Raw genomic sequence first — 21,273 nt, forward strand, 5'->3', positions numbered from 1 at the left:
GAATAAACCTCAGCAGGCACAAAAGGGACTAAAACCCAGGCAAAGTCCAAAAGCAGTGTTTTAGCCACTCAGAACATCCCGGGAGCAGTGGAGCAGCCGGCAGCACCCGAGGAGCAGCCAGAGCCGGTGGCCACCTTCATCCCTCGGTCCCTGGCAGGGGACGGCAGCAGGTAACCGCGGCAGCAGCTTCTGCATGGGCAGAGGGACGGTGACTGTGGGAGAGGAGGCTCCAGCAGCCAGGTCTGACAGTGGTTTCTGGTCACCAGGATGTTTGCCTGGTTGGTGCAGGGGCTGGAGAAGGTGATGCCGCAGCCGGTGACCAAGGAGAAGCAGGAAGCACAGGTATGGGGTCTGCTGGGTAGGCACAGGGTGCGCAAATGCCACGTCCTCACCCAGATGTGACCCAGCTCTAAGGAGAAGCAGCAGCTTTGCCTGCTCTCCCTTCCTTCCCTTGCACCCTGGAGAGCTCACTGATGTGCTCCTGCCCTTTACCGTCGTGCGTGGGGATGCTCATGCCCACAGCCAAACCATCCAGCATGCCCCGAGAAATCACATGGGGTAGTTAGGGTAGAAGTACCACGTTTACTGAAAATAGGGCATTAGGGTAGAAATTTAGGTTTACTGAAAATGAACAGTGTCTCACGTTTCCCTTTTCCTCCTGGCAGGGAGCGGCCACAGAGACCTGGAGTCCTGTGGAAGAAAGTAAGTGGTTGTTCCGTCTCGCTGTGCCAGTTAGCTTGCTGAGGTTGGAAAGGGTTTATTCAGAATAGGGGCTACTGGGGGCTTTTGTCCCCCAGTCTGATGTGGGTACCAGCTGTGAAGCCCCTGAAATCCCCCGGGGAAGCCACGAGAGGCTGTTGCCACTCGAGAAGTGGAGCAGGTACAGGGTTGCGGCACGGGCTTGGTAGAATTCAGGCTGTGGGAAGCTCTTCAAGTGCAACATCCCACATCCTTGGGTCACGGGCTTTGAGGTTAGTGCTGGTGTCACGGTCTATCCTTGAGCTGTGCCAGAGGATGTTTGCCAAGCTGGCAGGATTTGATCCAAGGATTACAAGGGAATTCAAGCCTGCTGCCTTCATCACCCCCTTTGTTTTTTTTTGCCAGAGAGCGTTTGCCAAGCCCGATGTGAGATGTCTAGGGAGGTACTCGGGAAAACGAAATCCTGGGATTAGATGTGTTAGTTGTGAGTCTGTGTGGCTGTAGGAAAATATTAGGGGGTTCGCACCGCTGCTTGCCTGGCATGGAGGGGAGCAAATGCCGGCTTTGTGGGGAGCTGGGCTTGGCTCTCTATGCCAGCTGCACTGGGAGATGCCGAGTGAAACAGGGAGCCCGACCGGGAGCCACGGCTGCCTCCACGGATGGACTGGGCAGGGGAGATGTCACACAGCCCTGTGCAAGTGCCATCCCTGGGAAGGAGCCTTTGGGTGGGAGCTGCCGTGGCACGCTGAGGCTGTGCATCCCTCCAGGGACATGCCGGAGGTTGCTCCTGCCGAGCCAGCAGCCACTCGGTGGGATCTCCAAGTGGGAAATCGCGTGGGAAGGCATTTCTCCACATGTTTGTACAAACTGGAGACCTGAGTGCTGTTGTGGAGCTTGGAAAGAGGCAAAGCCAGTGGGATGCTGCTGGATGTGCAGGGCATCATACCCTTTGTGCACAACTGGCTTGCGTTATGGCTCGCTTTGGTGCCTGGAGGCATCTCAAGGTCACTTCATCTGCCCAATGAAGGGAGCAATTGGGTTGAGCGAGAGATTTGCCCCAGCACCAAACTGCCAGCACGCTCATTAATGTTTTCCTTCTCCTTTTGTTTCAGGGGGCAAAGGGGCTTAGCGCCTCTGAAACAAATGGAAAACGAAGACGGTGGCAAGCCGGCCCTTCCCACAACCAACAAATGAGCCCAACCTGAGAGAAAGTGCGGCTGGGGAGGAAAAGCAAAGGGGAATCTGCAAACAGTCTCCAGCTCCTTCCCAGCTGGGGTGACAGGGGACCCGAGGCCGGCACAGGGGTGCTGGCTGCGTGTCCCCGGTCCCAGGGCTGTCCCATCCTGGTTCCCTCTTGGCTCCGGGAACCAGAGCTGTTGGTTTTGCAGGGTGCTGTCTATGAGATGGGAGCTATAATTTATAGGAGGGTAGAACAGTGTCACTCAGGACACCTCGGAGGCAGAAAACCTCTTGCTGCAGCCTCCCAGTACTCCTGGCCCTCTCAAACCCCCCATAGCATCCGAATATTCACCCCAATACCTCCAGCTGAAGCCCACAGACTTCTTTTAGTCGACTTCTGCCTCCAAGGTGTAACGTTATAAAGCTCTTCCAGCTCTCATTAGCTTCTTGCTTTTCTTCCATTATCTTAGTGTCTTCTTCCAGCAAGGGGAAAGGGCTCTGGTTTGCAGCAGCACATGCAGGTGGATGAGGTCAATCTCTAGGCGAGCAAGTAGGAATTAATGGTTAAAAGCCCCATCCAACCTGGCCTTGAACACTTCCAGGGATGGGGCATCCACAGCTTCTCTGGGCAACCTGTGCCGCTGCCTCACCGTCCTCATCATAAACCATCTCTTCCTTTTCTCCAGTCTAAATCTCCTTCTTCCAGTTCAAAGCTATTGCCCCTTATCCTGTCGCTACAGGCCTTGGTAAAAAGTCTTTCTCCATCTTTTGTATAAGCCCCCTTGGTGTGCTGCAAGGCCACGATAAGGCCTCCTGCCATCTCATTGCGTCTCTTTAGGACGATCTGGGCAGCCATCACAACGAGTCATGAGCCAAGCGACCACCCTGAGCCCCAGCCTCTGTGTTTGTAGCAACCCCCACCAGTACTGGGCTGCAATTTTAGTATTTGTCCAGTTTTCATATAATGTATCCAAAAGTTGTGTTGTGTTTTAAAAGCTGTCTCCCTGATTGCTGTCCTATGTTTTAATTAACAGAGCTCTAGAGGGAATGGGCTACAGGCAGCGTGGGCACTGTGGGGTGGGTAAATACAGCACAGACCCGACCGTGGGTGGGTTTCCTGCCTCTCTGTAGTGGAATTTGCACGTTTCCTATCGGCTTTGCTGCAGGCATGTAAGTTTGGTTGTCAGGCAGACATCAAAATAAACTGGTTTTACGGTATGTGGATGCGCTTCCTCCTCCTGTTTCTCCTGATGTGGTAGGACGGGTACCCCTGGGACACGGAGAGGGCTGGTCTTGGGTCACCCATGCTCTTTGCTTTGCAGCTGGTCCAACAGCCTTCCCAGGAACCCACTCTGGATTTTCCCCCAGTGATGCTAGGAAGTGCTGGGGTGTGTGGGATGCTCCCTACGCCGTGCCCGGGGGGAAGCATTCGGAGCGGACGCAGCGTGGTGCTTGGGGCATTGCATTGTGGGCTCAGGGCTGAATCTTGCTCTGCAAAACCAGGGCCCTCGGGCTGTGCTAGCACAGCGTTTTGTTTGGGGTTCGTGAGGGGAAAGGCTTTGGGCTCTTCCCATGGCTGCGTCTGTTTGCAAGGAGAGCCAAAATGTGGCCTGGAGATGGGCCAAATCGTCTGCTGGTGGAGGCTGCTGCACGCGTAGGGAAGCCAACAGGCATATCTGTAGGCAAAGGGTTGTAGGTTTCATAGGGCTCTGGACACGCTTGGCACAAAATGGTGAATTTTCTTCTTCCTTCTGGCAAAAGTGCCCGAGGCATCCGTCTGGCACAGCTCGGGGAGACCAGGACTGCGCAGGTCTGGGGAAGCTGAGAGGTGTTTCTGTCCTGGCATGCCTCAGCACCTCTGCATCGAGCAGCTAAAATGTGGGATCTGCCCTCGCCCTACCCTGGCCTCATGGAAAGGTGCTGCTCTCACTTCATCACCTCCCTTTCCCCATTCCCATTTCAGTTCATATTGTCCCTGAGGAACCCAAGGAGCCCGAGCTCATCCTGGAAGAGATCGATAATGCCTGGATTAACAGAGCCACGTGTGAGATGATGGCCTGGGGTCGCGAGACTGAGCTGGTGGCAGATGCTCATCCCCTTCCCCCCATACAGGAGGAACCTCAGGAAGAAGAAAACAGGTGGGAGAAGGGAGATGTTGATGATGGGCAGCTCTGCGCACTGTCCAGCCACCAGCATGGTGGCCATGGGAGGGGATGAGCACCTCCCTGGGCATCCCTCCTTGCCAGCGCTGGTGGAGAAGCTGGCGGTGGGCAGCTGAGGTGCCTGTTTCTGAAGAGGCGGGGCACCAGAAGGACCGAAAAATTATTTGAGCAAACAATCTTTCCTTCTGATGTTGAGGTTTGGGTTGAGGAAGGCAGTGGCAGAGTCATGAATGCAATACTTCATGTTGCCCTGCAGAGGACAGCTGAGGGATGCTCTGCTTAGATTTCCCATCAGCAGATTTTGTCCCTAAGGCAAGAGGGTTTGGACCTTGTTCCCATCAACTGCACATCCAACTGTCGTGACATTTGGAAACAGTAGTCTTCTGTGTATAACTCACCCTCCATCTTCCAAAAGAAACCCCTGCCGAGGTCCTCCTGAGGGCTGGGCAATACATTCAGCGCTGGGAGTGGGCCGTATTGCATTGAGGGGGGCTGAGAGGTGTCCATGCACTCTCCTAAAGGGTTTGGGAGCCCCTCAAAATTTTCCCCGAGCCCAGTGCCCGTGCAGGGGAGGGCAAGCACAGTGGTCCCCACCTCCCACACAGGTGATGCTGGACTCTGCACTAAGCACAAGTGATGCCCAGTGAACTTTGCTCGCTCTGTTCTCCTAAGCCAGAAAACACTGGGCATGTTATAAAAATGCTTTTCAGATTTTTTTTTTTTCCCCCTTATGTATATGAGCCTGAGAAGCTGTGGGCAGCATGCACATCCTTTCCTGGGGGATGGATTTCATTAACAGGGAGGTTTTGGTCAAAATTGGCAATAAATGGCCCCTAGGCACATCCCCTCCCCACGCCGCAAGGGGAGTTTGAAGACTCGAGGGCTCTGGTTTTGTGTTCCCAAACTTTTTCCCGATCTTCTTCCCACCCCCTTGGGGCCACAGAAACAGCATATGCCCGGTGTGCCGAGCGTGTGTTCCCTGGGATGTGGGCTGGGGGGTGGAGGGAGAGCATCTCTGGCCGAAGGGGGTGCAGAGACTGGCAGTGCTCCTCCTGTGAGGTTCAGACACGCATTTGGGATTTCACCTGATGAGTTTCTCCTTCCCAGGCTGTGGTTGTGCTCCCTGAGCACTGCCGAGGAGGAGGAGGAGGAGGAAGAGGAAAAGGAGGAGGAGGGGGAGGAAGAGGAGGAGAAGGAGGTGGAGGAGGTGGAGGAGGTGGACGAGAGAGAGGGGTGAGTGGCTCCTGTTGCCTTTATAGCTTTGAAAGCGAGTGTGAGCGCAGTTGTTGTTTTGGCTGTGTTCACAAGCCTGAGAGGCTGAAACACCCGCAGATGAGCGAGGTCCTCTCGTCAGAGCTGAGGGTGCGCTGGGGAGGGGTGCGCTGGGGAGGGGTGCGCTGGGGAGGGGTGCTTTGGCAAAGCGGCTGACCCCAGGGCCAGCTGCTGACGCGGTACCTGGTGACGGGCGAGTGTCTCCTGGCGACACGGGCTCCATCACGGCCACTCCGTAGCAACCGCAGCCCCTGGCCATCCCCTCCCGTGGGGTCCAGCGGCTGGGCCGAGCGGGAGCCCCCAGCTTGTGCCTTCGTCGGGAGCTGGGAGCAGCCAGTTCCTGCAGAGCCTCCCCCTGATTTAAAACCATAGCCATTGATTCAGGGCAGTCTGGATTATTGTCAGTATTACAGAGCTGAGTTTAAAGACAGGATTATGTGTTGTACCTGCAAATGCTACTTAATACAAGTAGGTATAATTTTACATGTTTTTCCTGTTATAGAAAATAGCAGAGTTATTGTGGAGGTGACTTTGGTCTAGATGGTATTTAGAAAAATTTTTCTACTTAATTCAGTGATTTGCTCTGATTTTACACAAGACAAACATTTAGGGATTTATTATCTAGTGCTATGATATTACTCTCTGTTAATCCCTCTGAAGTAGCTAGATTTTCAGGAAGAAGCTGAAAACGCATGAATATCCAGTGTTAAACCCACATCTTTTTATTTCGTTAAAACCTGTTCCTGGAGCTCTGCTATAGAAACTTGAGCTTTAGTTGTGGGGTGAATGAGGTCCTGCTCTGTCTTTCAATGTGTTTGTTTACAGGAACAGAGAGACAGCAATGGATTTGCTAGATAAGGATGAAAAGACTTGCGATTGCATTTGAAGGGAGCCTAATTTAAAAAAAAAATAAAGGGGGTGGGGAATTATTAAAAATAATTTTTAAAAGATCTTGGAAAATGGCAGTTTTTCAAGACACGGAGATAAAAGTGAAAAAGCAACCCCTGGTTGTTACATACATCACTCACTCAGGCCCTGCCAAGGCTGCAGAAAGACAGTTTTTGAATTTTCATGCATTTAGCCCTCATAAAATTTTTTTCATTATTCCCAATCCCTGCTTTGCATCTCTCATGAGGAAGAAGCAAATTGGGAGATAAATGCATGGAACAACATGATGAGGTTTTTTAATTTTTTTTCAGTTTTAAAGTTATATTAAATAAACGAAATGAATCTTGTGAGCCCCCTTTGTCAGAATGGCAGGGCTGGGGCCTGCGCTTGCTGCTCAAGGAAAATGAGAATGATGTGTCCTGGTGGTGTCTTCCAGAAGAAAACGTGGGATTTGGATGGTGCTTGCAGGAAATTAGGCTCTCAGCTTTTTATTTGGCAAATTTTAATTATATGAGAAATTATTACACACAGTATTGGAAACTCTCTGCCTTTATCTTTCTACAGATGCAGTTTTTGCTTATGCATGTGCAATGCCCTGCACTCATTATGCACCTCTCACCTGGTCTTTCACGTAGTATTTTTTTCCATGTCTCTTCTAACCTTAGCAGCATTTTTTTTTTTTGTACCACTACTACATTAAACTAAAATTTCTGTGGTATTGCTCACCTGCAAATGAGGCTTGCAACGCAGCTGGAGGAGCAGTGCTCCCCGTAACTGCGAGAGACGTGCATCATCCCGTTGACATGATGTACCCCCATTGATGTGATGTCCCCTCATTGACTTGATGCCCCCCATCCACAACACGCCCAACCTCAGAACGGGCGAAAACGAGCTTGGGTGCTTGTCTCTGCTTGATCTGTACCATCCAGAGCCCTGCTCCGGTCACCTTCTCTCACCGCTGATGAGGGTGTGGATGAAGGCTACTTTGCAGAGGAGGCCCTCAGGTTCGAGCAGCTGGAAGAAGCTGAGATAAGTGATCTCGAAGGAGCTTTTGTTCAGGTACGGAATCGCTTGGGCGCAGGTCTGCAATGAGCCCTTCTGCCCGGTGCACACCGGGGGCTCAGAGCTCGTCTGTAGGGACGCGGTGCCCTGGGATGGGCACTGGGGCACTGGGGAACATTGCCCACCTAGATGTCCCTATCTCTGAACCTGAGACAGCAGCAGTGGCTGTGCGCCAGGAGGGATGCTTTCACCCTAAAGTGTTGGCACTGAACAACGAGCTGAGAGGCTGGCGGATGGTCAGGGGACACGGGGCACCCAATCAAGCTGCGAAGTCTGCTCTTTTACCGATGGACCAGGTCTTTTTCTCCTTAAAATGGCTTTTTTTTTTTTTTTGTTCTGAAGGTGGAAGAGGAGACGGTTGAAGCTGCTGAAACAGATGCTGAAGGTATAATATATAGCAACAGAATGTGAAATCAGGATGAACCAGAGCAGGCGATGCGATGCCCGGCAAGGGGAAAATGCAGCTTCTCCCTCCCTGCTGCTCACTGTCTGGGAGCAGGCAGCTGAGCTTTCTGGAGCGTGGGCCTGCGTGGGTTGTCAGGGCTTTTCACTGGCTTAGAGCATCCTGTGGGAATAGGGCGACGGCAATATTGCCATCAGCCGGAGCCAGCTCTGACAGGCTGGTGCTTACACCATGCTTACTATTGTTGATTAAGCAATCTCTGATGTGAAATAGGAGTCCTTCCTTCAGCTGAAGAATGTAGCAGGGGATAAAAAGGATTTTCTCTACCACTTTGCTCAATTTGGGAAATAACCGGTGGCATGAGGTGCATTTCAATCCAGCCTTTTAGGAGGTAACAGGTTGGTGATGAAGCTTAGGTGGTGAGCTCCCATCACAGGCTGAGCGAGCCGAGTCAGGTCCTGGCATTGCTCCTCCAACATCAGGGGAGCTGCACGAGGGATTGCTGGACCTGAGCCCTGGTCCCAGGCAGGAGATTTCTCAGCTCATGCAGCCCAATCTTGAAGCAATGCTCGAAAACCACATGGTAGGGTGCTCCCCACTGCTGCTACCAGCATCCGTGAGCGGCAACAGGAGCCCCAGCAACCCCGCATTTCTCCGCGCTGACACAACCATCCCGTCTCAAACCGATCTGTGTTTTATTGCAGCTTCCGATGCCTTGTCCTTTGCTTGAAGCACCTAGGCGCCTAGCAGCATGTCCAAGCGTGCCCGAGACGTCGAGCTAGATCGGCTGGTGCATGACAAGCCGCTCGGCGGTGGGGCCGCCTACCCTCCTGGCTGCGGTGCGCTAGAGCAGCTCCCCAATGTCCCCAGCTACCGAGCCACCGCTGCCTCCCACACCCCCGTCCCTGTCGCCGGCAAGCCAAAGGCTGGAGTTGTCAACCCCAATTTTTGCAATGAGGAGCAATCCCCCCTAGGTATTAGAGATGTCTGCTTTGGCAACGGGCTTGCGTAGCTTGAGGTGGGGCAAGGGGTTACTCCTGGAGTAGTTGCTTTTTGTTGCTTTTTTTTGGGGGGAAAAAAATAAATAAAAGCACACTTCATGTTGCAGCACAGAGGCTGGGGGACAAAATTCCTGTTTATTTCTGCTTCTGCCTCATCACTACGTGCCTTTCTAGCTAAGCCCCGGAAAGCGTTTGCAAATATCCGTAAAACATAGGCTGTATGTTTTGACCTGCTTGGCCAAAAACTCTCCTGAAGGACCTGCAGGCAGAGGATTAAATATCTGCTGCAGAGTTTTCTCCTGAGCATTCATGCAACCCGCTCATACTAAGAGGACAGCAAGATGGGAGGTTTGCTGTTCACCGTGATCTGCCTTTTAACCCAAAAGCACAAATTATGTTTCTGTAGCTTTGCTTTGCTTTGTTTTTAGCCAGCAAGCCAAATTCTGCTGCTTTTGCTTACGTGCAATGGAATTTTAACTTTGCAACCCAAAGAGGCCTTTTCTGGGTGATTTCATCCAGCCATGATCTCATCCACTGGTCCCACACCAGCGTGGGACACGAGGGGATGCACGGGGTCTTTCAGACGTGTGAAAACCCTTCTTAGAAGAAAACTTGCAGGAACTCTTTGTGTTTTGTTATATAGCTGAGAAAAGGGATGACACTTCACAGCCCGGCGGGCTGTGGGGCCTAGCCAAGATAACCCCCAGTGCCGTTTCTCCTTTGGGGAACTGGCATCTCTCCTTACCCATGGTAAACATCCAGCCTTCCTGCTCCTAACCTCACTTGTGGCAGGAAGCAGTTATTACCTCTGCAAAAGAGAGATGCCCTAAGTTCTTATTCAAATACCACCTTATTCTCCATGAACAGCAAACGCTCGTGTCCTTTGCAGCTTGCGTGGTCCGTGTGTTTATGTTCAGAAAGCCCAGGAGATTTTCTAGACCCTGGGAGGCAGGTTTGCAGCTGGAAATCCTGGATTCCTGCATAACCCCTGCAGCTGGTATCCTCATCACCACCAGTTTCCAAACCACAGGGACCCAACGCTCGCACAGAGTAGTTGCAATCACTGCAAGCAGAGGGGAAGCAGGTGGCACTTCTTACAGTGTTAAAAACTGGGGGGAAAAAAAAAAAAAAAAAAAAAAAAGAGAAAGAAATACTCCAAACTGTTAGGAGAGAGGAATGCCAGGTGAGAAGGGAATGGAGGGAAAAAGAGTCCTTCCAGCACACTGTGGGGTTTGGGGCAGCTCCGCGGAGGTGATGGGGCTTGGGATTCATCCTGGCTGCAAGCTGAGCCCTCTGCCCCTCTCACGTGCAATTATTGTCCTTCACGGGCCAGGTAATTACCCCACCGTGGACATCAAGGATGTGGACAGCAGAGATGATGCCACGGAGAACGACAGTACCCACTTACCAGTGCCCACCGCCGGTGCTCCCCACATGCTGGCGGTGCCCACGGCACTGGCGTCCCCCAGGTACGGCTCTGTCCCGGCGCGGTCCTCGGCTCCTGGGGGTCTCACACCTCCGACAGTGCTGGTACAGGAAAATGTATGGAGCAACTAGTGTCTGGCAGGTTTGGACAGTGAGCCGGGGTGATGTGGGTGCGACGGGCGTCACTCCTTGCAAGCCAAGGGAGATGGCAAAAGCTTTGCCCCTCATTTGCACTTTTAAATTAAATGGTTACATTTTGTTTAAAGCTTTTGGGGATTGGGGACAGTGCTGTTTGTGTGTCCTCCTGGAGATGGGTTCAATCTTCAGGCCATGGTGAGATCCCATTTGTCTGTTCTTCCACACATCTGTACTCCCCAATTCAGAGCGCAAGGAGAAAAACAAGAATTTTTTCCCTGGGTTTTTGCTGGAAGAGTTTGCAGCATCATTTTCGCCTTCACACCAAGGGTGCTCGGAGCGGGAGAGGATTAAAAGTAAGGCTGGAGGAAGCTGATGGGTTTTTGGCTGTTGTTGGGTTTTTTTTTTTTTGAGGCTCATTCTTGCAGAGGACTAAAAATAAAACCCAAGGTGTATTTTTCTGTGCTGAAAACCAGGTGTTATATTCACCCTCACTTAATAGTTTGGATCTCTTGGTAAACAAGCCCCTGGAGGACTTGAAAATAAAATGGCAAAAATGTCCATAATCCAGTCTGAACAGCTTTTTAAACTGGAAAAGCAGAGCCCAATCATGTGAAATACCTGCTGTGCAAATACTGACAGCACAAAGAGGCCAGTTATTTAAAGCCTGCTGAATCTCGCTGCCTTTTTCCATTAGCCCAGCGATGAAAATTTTCCTGTAACAAGCGGCTCACCGCTGGAGAGCAGTCGAGGCTCATCCTCTGCCACAGAGCGGTCGGGATCCATCTGGGAAAAACCTTTGGCTGTCCCCGCTCAGGATGTGTTTTTCTCTCCCTTTAATGAACGGGACAGGCTATTTCTCTGAGACAGAAAAGCCCATGTTTTCTAGTGCCATCAGCAAGTGTGGCAGCTCTTGCTTTGAATCTGGGTCAAGGTGAGGGGCTTTCTCTTACGCCTTCAACCGACCTAGGAAATGAACAATTCAGATTAACACCCATGTCATGCATCACAGGGCATCTTTGGAGCCCAGGACCCAGCAACCCAAAGATACAACCTTAGTTTATTTAGGCCTGCTTATCTACGTACAATTCTGTCCCCACCATCATTTTTTAACAAGTATTTTATCAAAACCTTCTTGTGGCCTTTCAATATCTTTGTAAGAAAGATGGAGAAAGACTTTTTCCCAAGGCCTGTAGTGACAGGACAAGGGGTAATGGTTTTAAATTAAAAGAGGGTAGATTCAGACCAGATGTAAGGAAGAAATTTTTTATACTGAGGGTGGTGAAACACTGACACAGGTTGCCCAGAGAAGCTGTGGATGCCCCATCCTTGGAAAGGTTCAAGGCCACGTTGGATGGGGCTTTGAGTGACCTGGTCTAGCATGACCTGCCACCAAGATAGGGAGGTGGAACTAGATGATCTTCAAAGGTTCCTTACAACCCAAACCATTCTGTGATCCTATTGTTCCCCAGTAAAGCTATTTTTTGCAGGACCTCAGTTTTCTCATGCTATTTTCTTGCAATTTCTTAAAGCAGGTTGGATATTTGCAGTTACAAGCAGGCTGTATATGCAGTATGAGCATACAAACCTTTCTGCCCTGTCTGTAGGTAGTGTCTCAAGGCAACACCAGAGGTCTCTTGGTAGAGCTGGAGATTTTTAAAAGCAACTTCTGTTTAGATACATAAAGAAATAAAATGTCATCGTTCTGAACCAGAAGGAAAATGCTCAGCCCTAGCTGGTGTTTTCGGAGGACGGGGACATCAGCTGTACATTGAGCAACCATCCATTTGTCCTAAGTCACTTCTATTGGGCACAGTATTGAATTTTTTTTCCTGTGTGGATCTGTGAAGGATTAGGGTTAATGTTGTTTAGGTAGAGTCACAAAAAAAGACTAGCTCTGCGTCTCTTAGGTCACTTTGTGTCGTAGGAGATGCAGTTTGAAGTCTCTGTGCATCAGCAGCTATTAGAAGGTCCATGTTATGCACCCAGTGCTGTGCAACTCTGTCTCAGAGGTTTAAGGTGCTACAGAGACAGCTCAGAGCCAGGCAGTGTCCCCAGCATCTTCCCTTTTTTCCAGATTTCACTTTCTTGCTCCACCTTAGGTATTGCATTTTCCTTGCCTGCCTCTCAAAGTGCAGCGGCATGACAGTGTGGGACCGGGCACGAGCATGGAGTGGTGCCTGCCCTCCATGCATCTTGCCAGGTGCCCCAAATGGGTTGCAAAATGGGATAAGTGTCTGCATGCCCGTGCGGCCGTGGGCTCGGTGGTGCCCAGGAAGGAACGGGGCTTTAGCAGCAAAGGAGCAGAGTGGTTTGCTCCCACTGACTTCAGGCAATGCCAAAAATTGGGGGAAACTGACCCTGGCAGGAGGAGGGGAAGTGGAAACAGGTGAGACCTGGGAGGAGGAGGGAGAGGAGCTGGCTGAGGATGGGGGACAAGCTGAGCCTTGTTGCCTGTGTTTGTGTCCTCAGAAGGAACATGCTGTCCCCGACGGACGGTCTGGACGAGGGATTGGTGAGCCAGTCCCCCACCCGAGCGCTGCTGGGCTGGGACGAGGAGCAGAGGGAAAGGTGCGTGGTGGGACTGAGGGGCTTTGGATCAGCCAGGCTGTCACGGGTTTGGATACCAGGGCTTGGGTGGAAATGGCAAAGATCCTAGAAGTGTTGGGATACCAAAGGGAGAGGGAACTGTGCCTGCAGCAGGTCTAGCACTGTGCAACAGGTAATGCATCCCCTTTCCAAAAAAAAAAATCCATCACAGTTCTTCCTGGAGCAGAAACTGCTGTCTTGTTTTTCCTGTATCCAGGTAGAAATATTCTCCTGAAGACTAGGTTTGACCACAGAGAAGATGCACCCTTGATCTACATATGCTGTAGCGCCATGGGAACACCTTGTTTTCACTGATTGTGGAGGAATAACCTTTTTCTTCCGCGTAGGAAGCAAGCAAAAGCTATGCATCACGTACCCCAGGTCCCGGCTTTCCTGCCATGAGCTGCCCTCCCTGGGAAGCAGAGACTTAGGGAGGGTCTGCACCTCCACATCTGCACCTCCACACCTTAGGGGGAGGGTCTGCACCTCCACATCTGCACCCCCCTCCTTAACGTGTGTTCTTTTGATTACACAGTAGCCAAATAAATATGGGTAAATCCTAATTCAAGACCCTGTACGTTAAAATGGGGTCATGAACCTGCCCTTCGGCTTCGCACATGTGCATTACCTGCACAAAACGCCCGATGGTCTCCTTGCAGCCTGCCCGAGCGCATCGGTTCCGCCACCAGCCTGAGCAGCGCTGTCGTCAACACGCGGCTCCAGGAGCTGGTGAAGCTCTTCAAAGAGAGGACCGAGAAGGTGAAGGAGAAGCTGACCGACCCTGATGTCACCTCAGACGACGAGAGCCCTGCAACATGTGAGTTCGAGCGGGGCTGGGAGTGTTTGACTGGTGGGCCCCCACACACGTGGTGTTTTCAGGGAGACAGCTGCTTTATTAACAGTTTAAAGACCTTTAAAACAATTGCTGTGAGAGGATTTCCTACTGTTTAAGATAACTGTGTGGCCTCTTCCAGCCCCCGCCAAGCCAGCACCTGCGGCAGCACCGGTGCCTCCACCAGGAGGGCAACCGGAGGGGGACAAGCCATCAGAGGATGAACACTACTGCGAGATGCTGTGCTGCACCTTCAAGCACCGGCCCTGGCTGGATCGCCTGAAAAACTACCAGTTCCCCAGCAGCATCGACCCGCTCACCAGTGAGTGATGGAGCACGGCCACGTGCCTGGGGTGGGGACAAGATAGTGGGGCCGGGGGAGAGGGGGTAAGGAGGGGAGGAGGTGTAAAAGATGAAACCTTGTAGAGAAGTGAGGACAAGTAAGGAAGGAGAATGTTAGCTTACACCTGTCTACTAAAAACCAGAGTTTTAAATTCCCCTGCAAGCCACAGGCTTTCCTAAATACTTCCCAATAGCTGTGGGTGTCAGGAGCATGACCATGCCCTGCACTCAGGGCAGATCTGGGATGAAAACCCCTCTGTGTAGCAGATTCACCAGCTAGTCATGGTGCTGTTCCCTGTGCACAGATCTGATGTACGTGCTGTGGCTGTTCTTCGTTGTCATGGCCTGGAACTGGAACTGCTGGCTGATCCCCGTCCGCTGGGCTTTTCCCTACCAGACGCCGGCAAACATCCACTGCTGGCTGCTCATGGACTACCTCTGCGACCTCATCTATCTGCTGGACATCCTCGTCTTCCAGATGCGGCTGCAGTTCGTCCGGGGGGGAGACATAATAGTGAGTGACAGCACAGCATGTCCCACTGTGGGACCTCCTGTCCCCATCACTCTGAGTGGCATGGATGGTGGTGGTCACCGATCTCTGAATCGAACTCTCCAAGTTCTCCCAGCACGGCTGTGGCCATCAGGGCTGTGTCCGCACTGGCAGGACTGCAGGCATCTCTCCTGCCACGTAGTGGATAAGCCAGCAGTCTTTTTGTCTGCCAAACATATGCATTTTTCCCCAAAGTCAATACCAGCCCATCTAGACAGCATATGGTCCATGGCGGCCATGGGTTCCTGGGTAGGATGCTCAGAGGGTGCCACTCTGTGGAGCGGTCCTGCCAGCGGTGCGGTGAGGTGCATGCCGGCCAGCCCTGGCACAGCTGTACCCAGCTAATCAAGAGCAGATGGCGTAACAAACTCTGGGTTTAATTTTCAGGAGCTAGGCAGAACGCATTAGTGGTGTGATGAAAGCGATTGCAATCTGAACACATAGATCATGCGCTTGAGATAAGTGAAAGCCCTTGATTTTGTTTCCATATCCAATTAAACAAGATGTGAAAAGCAAAACCTTGAGGGCACAGCCTTCCCATGGCCCATGCAAATGCTCAGAGAGGGAGGTTTCTCCTGTAAACTCTGTTTTTTGTGGGGCTGGCGCTGCAATGTGCTTCCTCTAGGATGCAAAACAAGCATGGGATCTCCTGAGATAGAGCAGGAAGATGGCATATGGCCAGGTCTTCTGCTCCTTTGCTCCCCTTCTCAAGCATGAGGAGAGCATCTTCCCTGTTGTGGTGCAGAAGAGGTCAGGGATGACCGTGTTGGCCATGACTTTCCTTTCTGCAAGCAATGATCAATCTTCCGCTCTCTCTCTCTCCTTCCTGTTCCCAACCAGACCGATAAAAAGGCCATGAAAGAGAACTACCTGAGATCAGAACGCTTTAAGGTTCGACATAATTTTATTTATTGATCTGAATCTTTAATCGAACCGTGGCTTGCAGCTCCACGCCTGCAGGTCCCTACAGAAGTTTCTCTCTTTGTGCGGGTTTCAGATGGATGTGATGTGCCTGCTGCCCCTGGATTTTTTCTACTTCAAAGTTGGTGTCAACCCGCTCCTGCGCTTTCCTCGCTGCCTGAAGGTGAGTCGGGGCTTATAAAATCCGGCAGGACACCAGTTGCGGTGGAAGCGAAGGAGTCCCACGCTGGTTTGGATAAGCTGCGGCTTGGTAGACTCATTGATGGTGACAAGAGGATTGTAAAATGGATGGGACATCTCGTCCTGAAGGCTTTGTGGGGCTGTTGGTCGAACTTCACTTCAATCCTAAAACACTCGCACCTTTGAATAGAAGGGCACTTACATATGGAACTGAATCTGTCCATGACAGTTCATGGTGTAGGAGGGAAATGGAAGGGGAGGGGGGTTTTACGGGGATGTAACTTTCCCGACGGGTGCTGCAGGAAGCTGGAGCATGCTACTTTCCTTCTCCTCCCAGTACATGGCCTTCTTCGAGTTCAACAACCGCCTGGAGGCTATCCTGAGCAAGGCGTACATCTACAGGTGAGGGAACGGAGGGAGGCAGAGAGCGTGTCCTGTTTGCGAATGGGAGAGAAGGTTCACTTCTGTGTGCTGGGTTTCTGATTTATTTTCCTGCCGTCCCCGGAGTGGCTGACATCGGCGTTGGCTGATGCAGGTGGGACATGGTGGGTTCTGGAGCCCACATGGTTAGGATCACCTCTCTCCAACACCGCAGGGACAGGGGTGTTGAAGGGGGACAATGAAGAGGAGCCACTAGCAGATAAGCCACTTTTTCTGGCACTTCTGGAGCTGCAGGGCTGTGGGAGGGAGCAGCAGAGCTGCACATTTGGGTGCTCTGGTTCCTGTGCTGCCATGACCTGCATGGTCAGCACTCGGCTCATCACTTCGAAGCTCCTTGTGATGCTGGAGAGGATCTGATGTGTTTCTCCCAGCAGACACCATATAATCTCCCCTGCAGCACACTCCTTTTTTTTTTTTTCAGAGTGATTCGAACCACTGCCTATTTACTGTACAGCTTGCACGTGAACTCCTGCCTCTATTACTGGGCATCAGCCTACGAAGGACTGGGCTCTACCACCTGGGTCTACGATGGGGAAGGAAACAGGTACGAGCCAGGGCTTGGGTCCTCACACAACACATCTTGCTGTGATGAGCTGGAGCAAGGAGTGAGGTGTTAGGGTACCGCTGAGTCCATAAAAAAACCCTGAAGCAAAGGTTTGGGGGTGCTGGGAGAAGATGCAGAGCCAGGGAGAAGAGCAGGGGCAGGATGGATGGGGTGTGCAGAGATACACAGTGCTGCAGGACAAAGAGGCTGCAGCTGAGCTGAGGTGGAAGGCACTGGCAGATCGAAGAGACTGAAAAGATGAGAACCTGGTGCTGGGAAGCAAGAGAATGCTCCTCGGCCAGTGGCAGTGTGAGCCCTGTTTCTGTTCATGTTGACCTGCTGCCAGGTCGGGATGGAGGCTTGAAGCTGTGTGTCCTAGGTGCCATGTGTCAGCACTGAGTAGCATTTAGTCAACGTAGCACCGTGATGTAAATGAGTTTCCTGCAAAAAAAGGGATGGGCAAGTGCATGAAAGACTTATCATGAGGTGTGGGTGTATGTGAGGACAAGTGACGGTCACCCAGGCAGCTTTAGTGTGGGTTTTGCCTTCCCTTTGAGCACTCAGCTTCCCATGGTAATGTTGCTGCTATATAGTTATTTTGTGTGATATACATACCTGTATCTATCTGTAGGTGTAACTGTAACATCCAAGGGAGTGCCCAAGACCAGTGAATCAAGAATTCACTTGGCATCTCATGAGTCCCATGCCAACAATTTGCTCACAAACCCTTTTATTACCGCGACTATTTCTAAAAGTGCAAATGTTGCTGAAAATGCATTGCTGGTTTACGGTAGCGGGCCTGAAAGAAGCAGAAAATGGGAGTAACCAGAGCAGCTGAGCATCCCATGGGGAGGTTTCTGGAGGGTCCCTACCTCCCCTTGCTCCCGTAGCATCTCCAGAAGCAGCTGCAGGTGTAGCGGGGAGTCTGCAGCCTCTTAATTTTCCCTTTGTCGTCGATAATAATTCTTGGCAGGCTCTGGCTTGCCACGGCAGGAGGATGTGAGTTTGGTACCAAGGCGTGAAACGGGCCTTCATGTCAGAAACACCTTCAAAGCTGCCTACTCTCTCCCTCCCAGCTACATCCGTTGCTACTACTGGGCAGTCAAAACCCTCATCACCATCGGGGGCCTGCCGGACCCCAAGACGCTGTTCGAGATCGTCTTCCAGCTGCTGAACTACTTCACGGGCGTCTTCGCTTTCTCCGTCATGATAGGGCAGGTGAGCAGGAGTCAGGGGGGATCCCAGCCTCAGGTGGGGAAGGTTTCGGTGGAGTTGGTCCACAGGTTTGCATCTCTAGATTTGTTTTCCCCGTGTGATGACGTGCTTAGCATCAGTGCAAGACAAAAAGGACTTGGCAGATGCTGTTAGGACTCAGCATGCGTGCTCTAGACTGCTTAACCTGTGTGATGGATACGGGGCAGCAATTAAAATGTCTCTTCCACCCCTTCCTCCCATTCAGATGAGAGACGTGGTCGGTGCCGCTACTGCAGGGCAAACTTACTATCGGAGCTGCATGGACAGTACCATTAAATACATGAACTTCTACAGAATCCCCAAAACTGTTCAGAACCGGGTTAAGACGTGGTACGAGTACACGTGGCATTCGCAAGGCATGCTAGGTGAGATCCAACCGCTCCGAGGGTCAACACTTGCACGGCGTGTGTTTTACTGCGGTTGCTTTGCAGAGCCAAAACATTACCGTCAAGTAGCACTGCAGTTTCGGGACGGGGGGTGGCTTACTTTACTCTTTGCTGTATGCGTTTTTTTACCCCCTATAGAGTATATAGGCTGCCACTGAGTCGCAGCACCCTGGTGACCCAGCATCACTCATTGCGCACGGAATCCAGCATCCCACCCACCAGTCCCTGGGGAGAGGGCGGTGACTGGCAGTAGCTGGCCAGAGCGTGTCCAGCAGCAAGCCCGTTAGCTCACTGTACCAGTAAATCATCAGGCAGGACCTCTGAGCCTGCTCTCCCGGCCAAGAAAGATGCTGGCTTGGGCTCACCGGTCTGTCTCTGAGAGCTGTCAGGGCAGGGACAGCACGAAGGGCAGCTCTCCATCACCCTTTGGCTTTAGACCTGCAGCTTGCTGGGTAGGCAGAGGCTGGAGGAGATCCTTTAGGCGAACTGGCTTCTGCCCTCTGCCGCCAAAACGTGGGCTGCTTTCCCACTGCCACGCCAAGGATGCGCTGGGAACAGCCAGTTTTCTGCTTTGTCTCACAGATGAGTCAGAGCTGCTGGTGCAGCTGCCGGACAAGATGAGGCTGGACATCGCCATCGACGTGAACTACAACATCGTGAGCAAAGTGGCCCTCTTCCAGGTACCCTCTGCGGCACGGGTCCTGGCCAGCGGAGCCTGGCATGCCAGTGCAGACTAACGGTGCTGTTGGTTCTGTTTCGGCTCAGGGCTGCGACAGGCAGATGATCTTCGACATGCTGAAGCGGCTCAGATCGGTGGTCTACCTGCCTAACGACTACGTGTGTAAGAAGGTAATGATATGCTCAGGTGCCACGGCCATGCTGTGCGGGGGACTAGGAGCAATGCAGGGCGGGGAAAGCCAGGCCAGGCCCATCACCATGGCATCGAGCTGCTTCACAGGCAGGGACTTCAGAGTAAAAACATCCTTGGTCGCAGCTGATCTTGTGCAAAGACTGACCTCTTCTGCTGCAGCCATGTACAGCAAGAGAGACGGGAAGAGCCTGCCAACCTGGAGGAGACTTTGGGGTCCTCAGAGGAGGACGCTTGGCAGCAAGCACCATCAGGACAAAGAGTTTTAGGAGTGTGGAGAGGGTGGTGTGGTCACGGGGGTTTCCAGGAAGGTTGCAGGATAGGGCATCCATAGGGTTCCCCTGCTTCTGGGTACCCCAGGCAGCATCCATTTTCACTGCAGGGAGAGATCGGCCGCGAGATGTACATTATCCAGGCGGGGCAAGTGCAGGTGCTGGGGGGACCCGACGGCAAAACCGTGCTGGTGACTCTGAAAGCCGGATCCGTCTTTGGAGAAATAAGGTGAGGGAAGCATTGCCAGGGAGCCGGGGAAATACAGCTCACGGGCTCTGGGCGAGGAGGGTGGGAGGTGGGGAGATCAGCAGCGCCCTAATTAATCTTGGTGATGGAGAGCCAGAACACTGAGCAGCGCCTGCTACACAAATCACAGCTTTTTTCTTGGAGCTTTTCAGCTGGTTTTGACACCGTGCTGTTTTCTGCCCGGGGAGCTAGTGACAGTAAGCAGAGCTGTATGGAGGGATGGGAAGATGGATAAGAAAAGATATTTCACTAAAACAGACCCCCAGCCATTGATCAGGCCATTTCATGGGTGTGTGTACCAATTTGTAACACAGTGATATAGTTTGCGTGCCTACAGTGGACACTAGACTGGTGTAAAATGCAATATTTAAACCTTCAAACAGGCAATTTCTTTTTTATTATTATTTTTTTTTTTATGCAGCACTCCATGCCAACATTTCCCAGCAGACTTTAAAAATTGGGCTTGGAAAATTTTATCAGGGGTAAAAATTAAACTCTGAGTCCTCTGAAAGAGAGAGATGGAGGCACACTAGGGGAAAAGGGAGATTTTAAATTACAAATGTTGTGCTGAGACCGTCAGTAACAGCGTTAACGTCTTGCTGTGCCTCCCGCAGCTTGCTGGCGGCAGGAGGGGGAAATCGCCGAACAGCAAACGTCGTAGCTCACGGCTTCGCTAATCTCTTCATTTTGGATAAGAAGGACTTGAACGAGATTTTGGTGCACTACCCGGAGTCCCAGAAGCTGCTGCGTAAAAAGGCCAAGTGTGTGTCAGGCTGCTGCTTTCTAGCCTGTGGGGTTTTGAAAAAAAACAGAGTATGGGTTTCAAGATCGCAGAGGCAATTTCTCTCCGTATCCAGCCCTGGGGAAGCTCCTGCTGTGGTCACCAGGAGTTAGGCACACACCCCTGGGCTGGGGCTTTGGCAGAGGGCATCCGTTCCTCTCCGCGGGACGGGGGAGCTGGAGGTGCGCAGAGCCAGCCCAGCCCTGCTGCAAAGCTTCACCGCTAAAAGCAGGTGCAACTCGGGAGCCAGCGTGGCCAAAGTGCATTCATTTAAAAAAAAAAAAAATCTATTCAAATACTCACTTTAGCTGTTTGCATTACTTAGATTTGTTATTCTGTTCTTCCTAAGGCATAAAAAAAATCCCTGTCCTTCTAAAGTCTGATTTTTCTGCATTATAAAATCCAGCCAATATAATGTGTGCCCGGACTGAAATCCTCTCTCCTTTTCCCTGCCGTAGGAAAATGCTGAAAAACAACAATAAACCCAAAGACGAGAAGGGAGCGCCTGGAGAACCGCTGATCATCCCCCCGAAAGCTGACACCCCAAAGCTCTTCCAGGCTGCCCTGGCTGCCAGCGGGAGGATGGGGGGCAAAGGGACGCTGGCGCAGCTCCGCTGGAGGCTGAAGGAGCTGAAGGCGATGCAGGCGACGCAGGTCAGCGTGGGGAGGGTGGCCCCTGGGCTTGGTTTCCTTAGGTGCCAAGCGGCTGCTCTCCCCACCGGCGCAGGGGCTGAGATGTTAAGGTGCCTTAAACACGTGAGCTCAGGTCACCGGGGTTGGATGTAGTGCAGGGAGATGGGATGGGGTGTTCCAAAATCTTACACATGGCCTTGGGAGATT

At 52.0% G+C, this 21,273-nt stretch overlaps 1 protein-coding gene across 1 annotated transcript in view; it reads left to right on the forward strand.

Annotated features, from left to right (window-relative positions):
• The window catches only part of CNGB1 (cyclic nucleotide gated channel subunit beta 1), a 31,072-nt gene that overhangs the window by 6,899 nt on the left and 2,900 nt on the right, over positions 1-21,273 (forward strand). Inside the window, exons 11-34 of the mRNA XM_086758456.1 lie at positions 14-170; positions 267-342; positions 666-702; positions 3,842-4,016; positions 5,148-5,273; positions 7,130-7,259; positions 8,102-8,248; positions 8,405-8,639; positions 10,000-10,135; positions 12,699-12,797; positions 13,475-13,632; positions 13,790-13,969; positions 14,295-14,503; positions 15,380-15,430; positions 15,537-15,623; positions 15,978-16,042; positions 16,503-16,625; positions 17,702-17,843; positions 18,085-18,244; positions 18,848-18,945; positions 19,031-19,114; positions 19,516-19,634; positions 20,267-20,413; positions 20,892-21,087. Of these exons, the coding sequence (XP_086614582.1) occupies positions 14-170; positions 267-342; positions 666-702; positions 3,842-4,016; positions 5,148-5,273; positions 7,130-7,259; positions 8,102-8,248; positions 8,405-8,639; positions 10,000-10,135; positions 12,699-12,797; positions 13,475-13,632; positions 13,790-13,969; positions 14,295-14,503; positions 15,380-15,430; positions 15,537-15,623; positions 15,978-16,042; positions 16,503-16,625; positions 17,702-17,843; positions 18,085-18,244; positions 18,848-18,945; positions 19,031-19,114; positions 19,516-19,634; positions 20,267-20,413; positions 20,892-21,087 (3,137 nt within the window). The remainder of the gene's footprint in view (positions 1-13; positions 171-266; positions 343-665; positions 703-3,841; positions 4,017-5,147; positions 5,274-7,129; positions 7,260-8,101; positions 8,249-8,404; positions 8,640-9,999; positions 10,136-12,698; positions 12,798-13,474; positions 13,633-13,789; positions 13,970-14,294; positions 14,504-15,379; positions 15,431-15,536; positions 15,624-15,977; positions 16,043-16,502; positions 16,626-17,701; positions 17,844-18,084; positions 18,245-18,847; positions 18,946-19,030; positions 19,115-19,515; positions 19,635-20,266; positions 20,414-20,891; positions 21,088-21,273) is intronic.

This window comes from Chlamydotis macqueenii, chromosome 13 (assembly GCF_036417535.1).
Source record: "Chlamydotis macqueenii isolate bChlMac1 chromosome 13, bChlMac1.mat, whole genome shotgun sequence".
In the NCBI taxonomy this organism is placed as follows: Eukaryota; Metazoa; Chordata; class Aves; order Otidiformes; family Otididae; genus Chlamydotis; species Chlamydotis macqueenii.